The 16,716-nt window shown below is 43.2% G+C and overlaps 1 protein-coding gene across 1 annotated transcript in view; it reads left to right on the top strand.

Moving 5' to 3' along the window:
* Window positions 1-15,539, top strand: part of LOC137095340 (latent-transforming growth factor beta-binding protein 4-like) — a 93,552-nt gene extending 78,013 nt beyond the window's left edge. The window contains 8 exon segments of the mRNA XM_067461876.1: window positions 585-809; window positions 1,075-1,143; window positions 3,175-3,303; window positions 4,856-5,005; window positions 7,382-7,534; window positions 9,812-10,192; window positions 13,124-13,273; window positions 14,660-15,539. Of these exon segments, the coding sequence (XP_067317977.1) occupies window positions 585-809; window positions 1,075-1,143; window positions 3,175-3,303; window positions 4,856-5,005; window positions 7,382-7,534; window positions 9,812-10,192; window positions 13,124-13,273; window positions 14,660-14,808 (1,406 nt within the window). The 3' untranslated portion in view covers window positions 14,809-15,539.
* The last annotated feature ends 1,177 nt before the right edge of the window (window positions 15,540-16,716 follow it).

The raw sequence follows: 16,716 nt of genomic DNA, 5'->3' as shown, positions 1-16,716 counted from the left end.
TGCCTCCATTGTCTCTTCTGCCTTTCTTTCCTTCCACTGAAGATGCACATTTTGCCTCCCTCTTAAGGCAAAATTTAGCTGCATGGATTTTTTTTTTACTTTTTGCCCTTTTACCTTTCTTAGAAGATGAGACTTAGTAAGCTAGTTAGGTGCAAGACCTTTTCTATCCAGAATGCATTTCTTTTACTCCAATAAATATTTTTGAACCCAAAGTTCCCTTACAGGGGGAAGGACACAGTGGTTGACAACGCTCTTTTGGGAAACTTGCATGGTAAAGTGGGGGAATTGAATCCCTCAGCTTAATCCTATCTCTAGTCTTGCTACTCATTGAGGACTGGAGACTTGATGACACAAGACTCTTGTGCAGTCTAGGAATGAAACCCAACAGATATAATACTCACAATTATTCATTTCAGATTGAAAAACAGGTTTTCTGACAGTCAGGAAACTCAGTTGTGAAATATCGGAGCCCAGCAAGAATGTTGTGCTTCTAGTACTAATTAAGTTAATTACTACTCAACCCAGGGCAATTCCAAAGCCGTTTCCTCAACACAGTGCTCATTTTCAGAGACTTTGTCTTCCAGCACGTCCCCCAGCCATACCCAGGCGCCCCGAAGCTTCGCGGCCTGAGTCCCGTCCCTCCGCAACTGGTGACAGCCTTCGCCGCGAGTGCTACTACGACCCCGACGCAGCACAAGCTTGCGAAAATGTCTTGTCTTGGAACGCTACACGTCAAGAGTGTTGCTGCAGCCTTGGCCATGGCTGGGGTATTGACTGCCTCATCCAGGTGTGCCCTTCCCCAGGGACAGGTAAGGCCAGATACCCATGGAGAAGGAAGTACTATCTTCATCCTCCAGAATGATTCAGCTCTCTCACTGGCCAGATTGCCTTAATTGTGCACAGGACTGTAGCACACATAGCCTTCCAAAATTGTCATATTTAGTTATCAGGGGTGTTATCAGCAGAATTTGCCAAATAATTTTGTGGGAGGGTGAGCTTACTTGGGGTTGCCATATAGACAATGCTGGATGAGGTGTGTGGCATCTGGTAAATCTTTACCTTCTTTCTCCCCAGTGGAATTCCAGGCCTTGTGCCCTCATGGTAAAGGCTATGCTGCCCCCATTGCTGGAAGTGCTGTTGCAGGTAGGAATTGCCATGATGTGAGTATGTGTTATGCACTCAGTCACACAACATGAAGTCTGGGATTATTCTTGGGAGGGAATCGGGGATGACTTCCTTGTAGCGGCGGGTTGGGTTTTTAATAATAATAATAATAATAATAATAATAATAATACACCAATAAAAGTGGTCCCAATAGTGATCGACACACTGGGTGCAGTGCCTAAAGACTTTGGCCTGCACTTAAACACAATCGGCGCTGACAAAATTACCATCTGTCAGCTGCAAAAGGCCACTCTACACATATTATTTACCAATACATCACACAGTCCAAGACACTTGGGAAGTATCCGACATGTGATCCGATACAACAACTAGCAGAGTGATCTTGTTTGCTGTATACTAATCTTGTTGTGTTTCTAATAATAAAATAATAATAATAATAATAATAATAATTTGTGATACGAAATCCAGCATATAGATCTCATTTGCTGTGACATACTGTGGTTTTCTGTCAGTAAAATAATAATAATGTGCTGGTACGGCTGTACCAGGAGCTCCAACTTCTTTTCCTTTCTATTGAGTGTTTGCATGTATTCCAAAGTTCCATGCATTTTGCAATAAGGTGGCTTCCCTTGGTTAGCTATCATAGGGCCAATGGCCCATCAATTATCATTATGTTCTTAAGTTCCTCCCCTTTTTTGGGGTTAAGGAGGGAAAAGGGGGACCTCTAGTTCAGTTCACACAGAGAAGCCTTTTGTACAGGACGTGAATCAGTTCCACCTGTAGAAAGCTTCATCTTTTACAACGTTGCTGGGGGGATCCAGTCCCACGGCTCTACAGAGAACTACAGCATAGCCTTTGTTGGGGAATTTAGTTCCACAACTCTACAGCCAGCTCTTTGCTGGAGAAATACAGCTCCACAGTTTTACAGCCAGCCTTTGCTGGGAATTGAAAGCCTTCCTCTTGGAAATCTACTAAAGGACTCTGTTTGGTAAGGACCACTCGCGGCAGCCATAAAGCAATTTGGACCGGGTGTAGGGGCCCATGCCAGCAGAGCTTAAGTCAAATTGCCCAGGGAGGGGTCAAGGATTTCCCTTGTAGAAGGAAGAAACAGTTTATGAAGAAAGTTGCCTGTCCCTTGTGGACAAGATTTAAGCAAGCCACCAGTTGATTCAAAGCCTTGAAGTATTTGTTTGGTTTATTGAAGATTTAATCAACAATAAAAACTTTGTTAAACTTTCTAAGTCTTTAAAAGAAGTTTGTGTGGGGAAATCCAAAAGGCCTCTCAGCCGAGGCATCCCCGGTGTCCCGTTGGGCATTCAGAAAACACGTTCTGTCTACAGACTCTTTCACAGACAGCACAAATAATAATAATCGTCATCATCGTCATCATCATCATCAATCTTTCTTTCTGAAATCCTGGTTATTCCAATGTGCCTTCAGTGATTGAATGTAAGATACTCCCTGACCAAACTTTGCACAAAATGTCCTTAGAAGCACTTTATTTTACAGTTTGTGCAATTAAATCCTCCTCATTCCCGGATCCTCCTCCTTATAATTTACATTGTCCTATCTCCCAGTGTTTTAAAATTTTATCCTTGAATTTGGCCCTGCCCAGTGAAATCTTCTGTGTTTTTAATGTTTGATTTTATATTGTTGTGTCGTTTATTATATTGGTTTTGCATTTTATGTTAAAAAAATGGTTCTATTATGTTTTTGTGTTAGATTGTGTGTACTGTATTGATGGGCGTGGCCTCATGTAAGCCACACCGAGTCCCCTGGGGGAGATGGAGCGGGGTATAAATAAAGTATTATTATTATTATTATTATTATTATTATTATTATTATTATTATTTATACTCCACTTTCCCCCCATACGGGACCCAAAGTAGCTTACAACATCTTAAAAACATACAAACAACAGACCAAATACATCAACAATAAATATAAATATCATAAAATAAGCAGTTTATAAACCAAACTAAAATATATAGTCACATTTAAATCATGAGATTCCCTTTTTTGATCCATTCCTTTTCCCCCCCATCATAGATGTAGATGAGTGCACGCTCTTTAACACTCAGGTTTGCAAAGGTGGTGTCTGCGTAAACAAGAGCCCTGGTTACTCCTGCTATTGCCCCAATGGCTACTACTATGAAATGCAACACCTAGAGTGCATTGGTAAGTCATTTGGATGCCCTTCTTTTTCCTCCCCTAGGACTCACTGTTTTGTAATGGAACTGGGTGTAGTTACTGACTCCTCAAGAGTTCATTTGGTGCTGGACACTATCATAGCATAGGTTTTATTAATTGTAAATGATGCGATGGATGGCACACATCAGAGTAGCATCCTAAGCTCTTCACAACCCATGATAGACCTGGGTCCTACCATAATGGCTATAGGGCAGCAGTTCTCAACCTGGGGATCACGACCCCCAGGGGGGTCGTTTGGTCAATTCGGAGGGGTCGCGAGGCCGCCTCCTTTGCCCCCCCCCCCTTCACCTACTCAAAATGGCTGGGCGAAGCCTCCCTTGCCTGCTGGTTGGTGAGGTCAACAGCCAGGCAAGGGGGGGCTCCGCTTGAGACCTGGCCTTGCACGAAGCCTCCCTCACCTGGCTCTCCCCGCTTGCTGGCTGGCAGGGTTGTGAGGGGGGCTTTGCGCCAGGCCAGGCCTCAAGTGGAGCCACCCTTGCCTGGCTTGCAACCTTGCTGACCGGCGAGGGCGAGAGCCAGGCAATGGGGGTTCTGCTCGAGGCCTGGCCTTGCACGAAGACTCCCTCACCTGGCTTCACCAGAGGTCCGGATCCATCATTGTTTGGGTTCACAGTGCTCTCCGGATGTAAGTGAACTACATGTCTAAATCATTGTCAATTCCTCCCAAGCCCCTCCAGTATTTTCTGTTTGACATGGGAGTTCTGTGTCCCAGGTTTGCTCCAGTTCTGTAATTTGTGAAGGTTTCAGTGGTCTGTGGAAGTCAGAGCTGAATCGGTTGAAGGTACTGCAAATCCCATCATCCGTTTTCCATATTCCCCAAAACATATTTTTTCTGATTGATCACAATGCTTGAATTATGTTGAATTTGTAACAATGAACACCTCCTGCATATCAGATATTTACATTACGATTCGTAACAGTAGCAAAATTACAGTTATAAAGGCGCAACGAAAATAATTTTATGGTTGGGGGTCACCACAACATGAGGAACCATATTTAGGGGTCACAGCATTAGAAAGGTTGAGAACCACTGCTCTAGGGGATCCTTGGTTTGGGGTGTACTGTTTCCCAGTCCAAGGCCTCTGGAAGAGTCTCAAGTCTGTGGAAACAAATACAGAAAATCAAAGTGCCCCAAGTGTGATTCACCATCTTCCCACTAGCTGTGAGAATGATGCAAGCAGGTTAGTAACAGTGGAAAATTCACTCCCCCGGTCCGTTCCCAGCCTTTGACTGCCAAGCGAATGTAAGAAATATCTGGCAGGGTCGGTAATGCAAATCACTGTGTCACTGGACAGCTGTTAATGTTTGGCCAAAATGCTAACAAGGACTCTTCAAGCCAGCTGCCTGGTGACAGGAGCCCAGCTAAGCAAGCTCATCTAGAATGAGAAAGGGAGTATTAGCATTGGGGCAATAGACCCTCACTTTGTAAACATCCCCTTCTGTTGGCTTTGTTGGTCCCACCTGGCTTCCTTTTGCTTGGGACCCTGAGAAAAAGGACAGGTCTTTTTTTTGTCCCCAGATAATGATGAATGTCTTGATGAGGAGACCGAGCCTTGCATAGGAGGGCGCTGCATCAACACCATTGGGTCCTACTACTGCTCCTGTGCCGCCCCACTAATTCTTGATGCCTCCCAGCACCGTTGTGTCACCAATGAGAGCCAAAGCTTGGGTGAGTCACCAGAAACCCATGCCTGTCCTTCCTCTTCCTCTTCTTCTTCCATTCTACATTGTTTAGAGCGGCGATGAGATCCCAGGAGGATCTTGGAAAATCTCAATGCCAGCGTCATCATTTTGCATCTGGGTGGAGAGTCAGCGTGGCATAGCGAGTTGGGTTATGACTCTGGAGATCAGGGTTCGATTTCCTACTCAGCCGTGGAAACCCCACTGTGTGACCTTGGGCAAGTCACTGTCAGCCTCAGAAAACTCTGTGATCGGCTGACCTTAGGGTTGTCATCAATCAGAAGCTACTTGAAGGCACAAAACAAGAGCAACTATTTATTTATGTATTTACTAGAATCACTAGTCGTCCCCTGCAATGCATGGCTGTGGCGCAGTCTGTGTATATGTGTTTTGTGTGTGTATATATGTGTTTATGTGTTTGTATATATATTTGTGTGTGTGTGTGTGTGTGTATGGGTGTATATATTTGTGTATTTGTGTGTATGTATGTGTGTGCATGTGTATATGTATATATGTATGTGTGCATTTATGTGAGCATGTGTACATGTATATATGTGTGTATGTATATGTATGTGTGTATATATGTGTCTGTTTGTGTATATATTATATGTGTGTGTGTGTGTGAATGTGTGCATGTGTATATGTATATGAGTGTATGTGTATGTATACATGGTTATTTTGGGAGGTTTTAAGTCTGTTTCACTGGGGGTGTGTGTGTTTTTAGGGGTGATGGACACTTTTTGGACTGTTACGTGTATTGTGTCCAAATTACGTGTCAATTCGTCTAGTGGTTTTTGAGTTATGTTAATCCCACAAACGAACATTACATTTGTATTTATATAGATTTCGATCCTGTCCTTCTCGCTTCCAAAGAGGGACTCAGGACAGCTACCAACAGGCACCATTCGGTGCCAAACAATAAACAAACATAAAATACATTTAACCTACATTAAAAACAATTATAAATATATTAAAACAGTTTGCCATTTCACGTCATCTTCCAAATCAATCCATTGCCATCAGCTCAAACAGTCCATTAAAACCATCTTCAATCCGTTGCCATCAGCTAAAAACAGTCGGTTAAAACCATCTATTCTGCTAATGCTTGGTCCCATAACCAGGGTCCGAGCTTCTTCCAGAAGGTCATGTGGGAGAGGGCAGATCTGATCTCATTAGGGAGGGAGTTCCACAGCCGAGGGGCCATCACCAAGAAGGCCCTGTCTCTTGTTCCCACCAAATGCAACTGTGATGGCTGTGGGACCGAGAGCAGGGCCTCTCCAGACGATCTTAAGGTCCTTGGGAGTTCGTAGAGGGAGATATGTTTGAACAGGTATGCTGGGTTGGAGCCGTTTAGGGTTTTATAGGTCAAGGCCAGCACCATGGTGGCCCCCGGTGGTGCAGTGGGTTAAACCCCTGTGCCGGCAGGACTGAAGACCAGCAGGTCGCAGGTTCGAATCCAGGGAAAGGCAGATGAGCTCCCTCTATCAGCTCCAGCTCCTCATGCGGGGACATGAGAGAAGCCTCCCACAAGGATGATAAAAACATCAAATCATCTAGGCCTCCCCTGGGCAATGTCCTTGCAGACGGCCAATTCTCTCACACCAGGAGCTACTTGTAGTCACTCCTGACACAACAAAAACAAAAACAAAAAAGCACTATGGCTCCGTAGAACAGGCATGGGCAAACTTTGTCTCCCCAGAAGCTATTTTTAGTTACACAACAACATCAACTATGGTTCTGTAGGCCAGGCATGGGCAAACTTTGGCACTCCAGAAGCTACTTGAAGGCACACAACTACAGCAACTATGGCTCTGTAGACCAGGCATGGGCAAACTTTGGCCTTCCAGAAGCTATTTTTAGGCACAGAACAATAGGAACTATGGCTCTGTAGACCAATCATGGGCGAACATTTGATTCCCTGATTGGCCATGGAAACCCACTGGATGATCTTAGGCAAGTCACTCTCTCTCAGTCTCCAAGGAAGGCAAAGGCAAACTTCCTCAGAACCAGTCTTGCCCAGGAAAACTTTGTGACAGGGTCTCCAGAATATGAAACAACTTGACGGCACACAACAACATGGAGTTACATCAAAGCATCATTCGTTTTCTGCCCACTTATTGAATTATGGAATGGTCCTATGAGATGGATTTATGGACTTGTAATTAAGTTGTTGAGAGAGCTTTGGGCACTGTGGAGGGGGGGGGGACAATACAAGTCCCTGGAATACTCAAAGAAAATAGAAGTATTTCCCTAAGAGAAATCCATCCTCTATGACTCGGGTGGAAGAGGGAAAGATCACACTGAGTGATTTCCTCTTGGGTTCCTCTGTTCTTTTCTCATCCTGCTGCTTTCTCCCTCTTCCCAGATGACAACCTGGCTGTGTGCTGGCAGGAAGTGGGGCCTGACCTGGTGTGCAGCCGACCTCACCTGGAACGCCAGGTCACCTACACAGAATGCTGCTGCCTATATGGGGAAGCCTGGAGCATGGATTGTGCGCTATGTCCCGCTCGTGACTCAGGTATGTAGAGGAGACCTGCAATTAGTACCAGCTAGGCTTTGTGCTTTGGATAAGGTAGGAGGAAGAGCCCATACCTAAGCCTGAAAGATCCTTCCAGAATACTAAATGCAGGTGGCAATTGGTGCTTTTAGTAAGTGAACTCAGCCACTGCCACAAGGCAGATGTCTTTGGGAGAGCAAATTTGAACCACCATCTAATGGCATGAAAGAATTATTGTATATACTCAAGTATAATCTTAGTTTTTCAGCCTATTTTTTTAGGCTGAAAAAGTTCCCCTCGGCTTACACCCGAGTCAAGGTTATTTATTGTATTACTCTGTTATTAGTATTTTTTTTACATTTATTATTTTACACTATTTATTATTATTATTATTATTACATTTCCATTATTTCATTTTATATTATTTTATTACATGTATTATTTTACTCTTTTTATTATTATTACATTTATTTTTTAATCTATTTATGGTTTTATTAGATTTATTATTTTACTCTATTATTACTGTTATTATTAAATTTCCATTATTAATTATTAACCCTATTATTTTTATTACATTTATCATTTTGCATTATTTATTATTATTATTATTATTATTATTATTATTATTATTACATTTACATTATTTTACTGTTCTATTATTTTTATTACATTTATCATTTTACTCTTTTTATTATTATTATTACATTTATTATTTTAATCTATTATTATTAAATTTCCATTATTAACGCTATTATTTTTATTACATTTATTACTTTGCATTTATTATTATTATTATTATTATTATTATTATTATTACATTTATATTATTTTACTGTTCTATTATTTTTGTTACATTTATTATTTTACCCTTTTTATTATTATTATCGGAAGGATACGTAATCACATTTACATTGAAGAAAGTTAGAATAATGATTTAATCAGAGTTAGACAGTCTTATCTTAAATTGCAGTTTTATGTAAATACTCAAAAACATTTAACGTACTGATGATTAGCAGTAGCAGCTGCATTTCTCACCCTCAGCTTATACTCGAGTCAATACGTTTTTCAAGTTTTTTGTGGTAAAATTAGGTGCCTCAGCTTATATCTTGGTCGGCTTATACTGTACTTGAGTATATACAGTAATTTGTATTAGAGACTTCGCTACATACTTCTTTTGCATTGGCTTTGCAGTGTAAGTCTGGGAACGTATATGAAGGGAACGTATATGAACATATATGAAGTCTGGGAACGTATATGACTGATGAGTGATTTTTTTTCTGGTGCTAACCTGCTTGGAAATTTCTTATAGCTATAGAGAAGGAAGGTGTGTTAACTGTGCATTTTATTGGCTTTGTGTGCTTCAGCAATATATAATTTTTGGTAGCCCACCTTCTATGGTCTTGAGCTAAGAGAATGCATTCCAGCCCAGGTGCCCCAAATATCCAACAATGTTGGAATGAATTTGGGCAAAAGTATGATAGCTGGGACCCAACAATACACTAGTTGCGTAACGCGGCTCTGAATTAAGGAAGGGAAGAGAAATGTCTCTAACCTAAAATGGCTGCCTCCTGCTTCCATACAAAATGAATGCCAGCTATTGAGCCTATTTCTGAGCTAACCCTGGTCTTCTAACATAGGGAAATTCGTCACACCCACTAATAAAGCTTATGCAATGTGTTATCATTTGGCCCCAAAGGAACTTTTGGGGCCAATTTTTATGCATCGCAAGTGCGATTGGTGGGAACGAGGGACAGGGCCTTCTCGGTGGTGGCCCCATGACTCCGGAACTCCCTCCCCAAGGACATCAGGCATGTCTTCAGAAGGAGCTTGAAAACATAGATGTTCCAGTGTGCCTTCCCAGATTAAGGAATCCCAAGCAATATGTCCCAAATGCACTTTACAAGAGAGTTAGAATTGTCTGCACACCCACTTACCCCCAAAATATCCATCCTTCTTCACCTGGACATGCCCAGCATTTTTTTTTTAAAAAAATCATTACATTTGGCCTTGCCAGGTTTTTAAATTGCGTCATGATATTTTGTTTTTGCTTTACTATGAGTTATTTATTGTCATATTGTATTGTTGTGGCTGTGTTTTTGTTCTGATGTATTTTGGGCTCGGCCTCTTGTGAGCCACACCGAGTCCTGCGGGAGATGGTAGTGGGGTATAAATAAAGGTTTATTATTATTATTATTATTATTATTATTATTATTATGTCTAGAATTACACCCAGTTCTAGAACAAGAATCTACCTATTTCCCTTTGACTTGATCCACATTTTCGCTTTTCCTTTCACAGATGACTTTGAAGCCCTATGCAATGTCCTCCGCCCCCCTAGCTATGGGCCCGTGCCTCCAGGAGGCTTGGGGCTTCCCTTTGAATACGGCGGTGGCGACTTCTTGCCCTACGGCCCCGAGATCTTCGCCCCTCCACCTCGCCCTCCTCCTCGACTTCCTGATTATGACCCTTTCCCCCGAGACTCTCTCTATGGCCCCTCGCCCTACGAGGCCACAGACTTTGAAGACCTTCCTTATGGCAGTCGGCATCGAGAGGAACCACCAGAGCACACTCGGGGGGGATACCGGCCCCGCAGCCCCCCTGAAGCGGAATTGTACTATCCACCACGTAGCGGTGGGGGTTCCTATCCTGAACGTCCAGGCCGTGCCAGTGAAGACTATGGTGAGTCCAGATGAGATTCTACATAAAGTAAACAGTGCATTAGTGCTTAGATAATTCCTTAGTGATGAAGTCCTTAGTATAATTCTAAGGACTTCATCACATTAGGAAATACTCTGTTTCTGATACTGTTTGAGAATGATTTCAAATGGGTCCCATCACATGACTTTCACCCCGTCCTGTCGGTATTCCATCAGTATCTGTCTGCAAAGTGTCACAGAAAGTGATTATTTGCAAGTGGAATTCTAATCATGTTTTCTGAAATACTACTGAGTCTTTTGTTGCTGAAACACTGTTTTTGTGTGTGAAAGGACAGCCTTGAGTTGCTGGTTGGCTGAGAAGGGCGATATACTAATAGTAATAATAATAATAATACTTTATTTATACCCTGCCACCATCTCCCCAAGGGACTCGGAGCGGCTTACATGAGGCCAAGCCCGACAACACATAATTAAAACAAAAAATCAATAAACAAAAAACAATACAAATTAATATAAATCACATATCTATATAAATAAAAATGTAATGTTCGTTTGTGGTATTCACAGAACTCAAAAACCACTGGGGGAATTGACACCAAATTTGGACACAAGACATCTAACAACCCAATATATGTCCTTCACTCAAAAAAACTGATTTTGTCATTTGGGTGTTGTAGTTGCTGGGATTTATAGTTCACCTACAATCAAAGAACATTCTGAACCCCACCAATGATGGAATTGAACCAAACTTGGCACACAGTTCTCCCATGACCAACAGAAAATACTAGTGGGCAGTATCCTTTGGTTCTGGAGTTGTAGTTCACCTATATCCAGAGATCACTGTGGACTCAAACAATGATGGATCTGGACCAAACTTGGCATGAGTACTCAATATGCCCAAATGTGAACACTGGTGGAGTTTGGGGAAAATAGAATCTTGTCATTTGGGAGTTGTAGTTGCTGGGATTTATAGTTCACCTACAATCACAGAGCATTCTGAACCCCACCAACGATAGAATTGGGCCAAACCTCCCAAACAGAACCTCCATGTGGGCCACAGCAACGCGTGGCAGGGGACAGCTAGTAAACAATAACATACAAAGATTTAAAAACCTATGGCCGGGCCAAATGTAATCTGATAGGAGGGTTTTAAAAAAAGTGAAGGGAGCACAATCCAATGAATAGTTAAAGTGCTTCTGAGGACATCTGGGAATTATACAAATACAGTAAATAAATAAGGAAAATCTGTATATATTCCATCAGCAATTATACTTTTTAGAAGGTCATAGAGTGATGTAAGGGGTGTTTTGAATGGATTGGGAAGAGCCAGCCTTCTGTGGTGTAATGAGTCAAAGCACAGTATTTTCAAATCATAAGACTCATAAGAATTAGATGTGATGAGGAGAGTATGCATCTCAATAGAATAATAATTATTATTATTTATTTATTTATTTATTTATTTGCCGCTCTCATCGGGAGGACACAGGGCGGTTTCCAAGCAACAACATCAAAACATACAGAGTCACAACATGAACAAAAAATAACAGTAACAGCAACATCAGCATGGAATTACCCAACAACACATCAATATTAAAAGAAAAAAATCCCACCTGCTCTTCATGTCTATTTTTAGGGCATGGAAAAGGAATGGGTCAGGACAATTAAAAAGGCTGGGTCAAGACTGATACAAATTGAAATAAGATGGGACCGGCATTTGGGTACAGTACTGTAATAAGTAAACAACAAAAGCGGGGATGGGCTATTTCCAGAAGCCTGTTAGGAGAATGACCAGGGTAATAAATAGGGGGCTAGGTCATGTCCGGACAGTGTCTGGGCTGAGCTAGCACTGGTCACTCTCGAAGAGTTGTTGAAACCACCAAGGGAGGGATAGGGTCTGTCTTATTTCCCTTGGAGGGGCGTTCTAGAGGTGGGGAGCCACCACAGAGAAGGCCCTCTCTCTCGTCCCCACCAACCGTGCTTGTGACGGAGGTGGGAGCGAGAGGAGGGCCTCCCCGGAGGATCTTAGAGTTCATGCCGGTTCATAGATGGAAATGGGATCGCAAAGACAGACAGGGCCCAAACCGTTTAGGGCAGGGGTCCTCAAACTTTTTGAACAGAGGGCCAGGTCACAGTCTTTCAATCTGTTGGAGGGTCGGATTATAATTAGGAAAAAAAAATGAATGAATTCCTATGCACACTGCGCTTATCTTATTCGTAATGCAAAAAAAAAATGAATTAAAAACAATACAATAATTAAAATGAAGAACAATTTTAACAAATATAAATTTGTTAGTATTTCAATGGGAAGTGTGGACCTGGTTTTGGCTGATGAGATAGGATTGTTGTTGTTGTTGTTGTATGCTTTCAAGTCATTTCAGACTTAGGTTGACCCGAGCGAGGGGCAGGTAAATGACCTTGGAGGGCTGTATCTGGCCACCGGGCCGTAGTTTGAGGACCCCTGGTTTAGGGCTTTATAGGTCATTACCTGCACCTTGAATTTGCCTCGGCAACTTATCGGCAGCCAATGAAGCTGTTTTAATAGTATGCTTTCAGTCCTGAAAAATATGGGATGCATACTGATAAAAAGTGATTATATCCCAATGTGATAAGACCCTAAGTCTGCCCACCATGTTTAGTTTTGTATTTTTTTTTCTAGGAAGAGCATAAGGGGCTGTCCTTTAGCCCTTTGTAGTGATGTCACTGAGCTGGGTCACACATTTACTCAAACTGGGGTCTTGGTGAAGAAAATGGCCTCCCAAAATCTGAGGGTTGCCCAACTCTGTGCTACCAAATAATGTTAAGGAGGTGTCCAGTCCTGGTGGAAGCCTAAGCCAAGCATGTGGGTTGGGCAAATTGGAGGGTTTCGTAGTGAAACTTACCTTGGTGTGACCAGCTGGGTTAGGGGCGGAAGCTGCTTCCTTCTGGTCGTCACTTCCTCACCTGTCTCCACCAGGTCCCTTTGAAAGCTTTGGAGGTCTCCAGTCTGAGGAGTGTGGGATCCTGAGTGGCTGCGAAAATGGCCACTGTGTTCGCGTAGCAGATGGCTTCACCTGTGATTGTTATGAGGGCTACCGTTTGGACCCCACTCGAATGATCTGCACAGGTGAGAACCAAGCCAAACAGGTAGGACCAGACTGGCATCTGACTGTCTCCTCACAGCCAGATGCAGTGTGGTCGTCATGTAAATATCTGATATGCAGAATATATTTTCATTCACTGGGACAAATACCCGATACATCCAAATTTGAATACTGGTGGGGGGGGGGGAGGATTGATTTTGTCATTTGTGAGTTGTAGTTGCTGGGATTTATAGTTCACCTACAATCAAAGAGCATTCCAAACTCCACCAACAATGAAATTTAATTAAACGTGGCACACAGAACTCCTGTGACCAACAGAAGATACTGGAAGGGTTTGGTGGGCACTGACCTTGAGTTTTGGAGTTGTAGTTCACCTACATCCAGAGAGCACTGTGGACTCAAATAATGATGGATCTGGACCAAACTTGGCTCAGATACTCAATATGCCCCAATGTAAACACTGGTGGAGTTTGGTGGAAATAGATCTTGACATCAGAGGCTGGATGGCCATCTGTTGGGGGTGCTTTGAATGATATTTTCCTGCTTCTTGACAGGGGATTGGACTGAATGGCCCATGAGGTTTCTTTCAACTCTATGATTCTATGACATTTGGGAGTTGGCGTTGCTGGGAGTTATAGTTCACCTACAATCAAAGAGCATTCTGAACCTCACCAACAATAGAATTGGACCAAACTTCCCACACAGAACCCCCATGACCAATAGAAAATACTGTGTTTTCTGATGGTCTTTAGTGAGCCCTCTGACACCCCCCCCTTGCGACTCCCTCAGGGGTCCTGACCCCCAGGTTGAGAAATGCTGAACTAGATGATTCTCCAGTTCTGCCTTTTTGCCATGAAACACAGGACAGCTTTAGAGCCTTTACAATAAGTGGGAGATTTGGAGGGGAGAGCTTTTGGTGCTACAGCACCAGGACTGTGGTGCAGCTGGCTGGGAGTCAGCTGCATTAAGATCACTACTGACCAAAAGGTCATGAGTTCGAAGCCAGACCAGGTTGGAGTGAGCTTCTGACTAATTTGTGTAACTTGCTGTCGACCTTTGCAGCCCGAAAGACAGTTGCATCTGTCAAGTAGGAAATTTAGGTACGGAGGCTAATTTACGACGCCATAAAAATCTCCAGCAAGCATGAAAAAAATGAGGAAGTACTTGATCAGTGTCACAAATAGACGGTGAAGCGACAGCTCCCCTGGTGGCCAGAATACCCTCATGAAAAAGCTGGAATGTTAAATAGCCTCTGTGTGCCTGTCTATATTTGTTGTGTGTCTTTGGCATTGAATGTTTGCTGTGTATATGTACATTGTAATCCGCCCTGAGTCCCCTGTGGGGTGAGATGGGCGGAATATAAATACTGTAAATAAATAACTGACTCTTCTCCCTTCCTTTTCCCGCAGATGTTGACGAATGCAGCGAGATGGAAGGGCTCTGCCCCGGCGGCCGCTGTCTCAACATGGACGGCTCCTACCGCTGTTTGTGCCCCGCCGGCACAGTGCCCACCGGCCAGCCTCCCCACTGCACCCCTGCCTCTCGCAGTCGTGCCTGAGCCGAGCTGTTGCAATGGCCGGCCAAATATTTATTACTTGTATAGAGTGGGAGATGGGGGAGGGAAAGGGAGGGTTTCTTAGAAAGGAGGGGCGTGTTGGCAATTCCTTGGATCTCCTCCTCTGCTCATGTGGGAGAACCCAGAACTGCCACACGAAGGAAGAAACTAGCTGGGTTGTTGTAGGTTTTTTCGGGCTATGTGGCCATGTTCTAGAGGCATTCTCTCCTGACGTTTTGCCTGCATCGATGGCAAGCATCCTCAGAGGTAGTGAGGTCTGTTGGAACTAGGAAAAAGGGTTTATATATCTGTGGAATGACCAGGGTGGGACAAAGGACTCTTATCTGTTGGAGCTAGGTGTGAATGTTTCAACCGACCACCTTGATTAGCATTTGATGACCTGGCAGTGCCTGGGGCAATCTTTTGTTGAGAGGTGATTAGATGTCCTTGTTTGTTTCCTCTCTGTTGTTTTGCTGTTGTAATTTTTAATACTGGTAGCCAGATTTTGTTCATTTTCATGGTTTCCTCCTTTCTGTTGAAATTGTCCACATGCTTGTGGATTTCAATGGCTTCTCTGTGTAGTCTGACATGGTGGTCGTTAGAGTGGTCCAGCATTTCTGTGTTCTCAAATACATGAAAGGCACTGCAGACTATTTCAACCAGAGAAGTCAGCCATAGCAGAGCACCTGATGAACCAACCTGGACACAGCATATTATTTGGGAACACAGAAATGCTGGACCCCTCTGACAACCGCTATGTCAGACTACACAGAGAAGCCATTGAAATCCATAAGCATGTGGACAATTTCAACAGAAAGGAGGAAACCATGAAAATGAACAAAATCTGGCTACCAGTATTTTTTTAAAAAAACTCTAAAATTATAACAGCAAAACAACAGAGGAAACAAACAAGGACATCTAATCACCCCTCAACAAAAGATTGCCCCAGGCACTGCCAGGCCATCAAATGCTAATCAAGGTCGTCAGTTGAAACATTCACACCTAGCTCCAGCAGACAAGAGTCCTTTGTCCCACCCTGGTCATTCCATAGATATATAAACCCTTTTTCCTAGTTCCAACAGGCCTCACTACCTCTGAAGATGCTTGCCATCAATGTAGGCGAAACGTCAGGAGAGAATGCCTCTAGAACATGGCCATATAGCCCGAAAAAACCTACTACAACCCAGTGATTCCGGCCATGAAAGCCTTTGACAATACAAGAAACTAGCTGCCATGCTGGCTTCTAAGGCAGTTCAGAAAAGCACTTAAACTGAATGAGATGAACATGCCTCTTCTGCAGGGCAGTGGCTGAAAAGCAGGGGAAAGAGAGGCACGTTGAACCTGATTTTATCCTAAATCATGCAGTCGCATGGGGAGAAAACAGAATAAGTAGGGGAGCAATGCAAAATTTTGATAAAGCCTTTCATTCCCAGTCAAAGTTTGGCAGCACAATTTGAGCTCCATTTCAGGCTCGTGCCTTAATGTGGGCCTTTCGTCCAACTGAGCTGCTTCCCTCCCCACATCCCTCCCTCTGTCTCATATTTACCATATTAAACCAAAGCTGCCTTGGCATTCCGCACTTGGGCGTTCAGCCCACATATATAACTTTTGGAAAGTTTTAGAAGAAGGTATTCAGTACCCTTTTCTGCAACTTCTTCTTTGCCCCCCTCCATCCTAACTTGTGCAAGCCAACTGCTTATTGGTTGGTACAGTTTCCCAGGTGTAATTCTGAAGTCAACCAGGATTAAAGAGAATGTGCCATTGTGGGCTCCTTTCATATCCGAAGGAAACATAATCCAAAATTTACCTTGGGACTTTTTTCCGTGTCAGGAGCAACTTAAGAAACTGCAAGTTGCTTCTGGTGTGAGAGAATTGGCCGTCTACAAGGACATTGCCCAGGGGGATTATGGA

Source organism: Anolis sagrei, chromosome Y, assembly GCF_037176765.1.
Source record: "Anolis sagrei isolate rAnoSag1 chromosome Y, rAnoSag1.mat, whole genome shotgun sequence".
In the NCBI taxonomy this organism is placed as follows: domain Eukaryota; kingdom Metazoa; phylum Chordata; class Lepidosauria; order Squamata; family Dactyloidae; genus Anolis; species Anolis sagrei.
The sequence above is the reverse complement of the archived record's forward strand: the minus strand, read 5'-3'. Positions and strand labels throughout refer to the sequence as shown.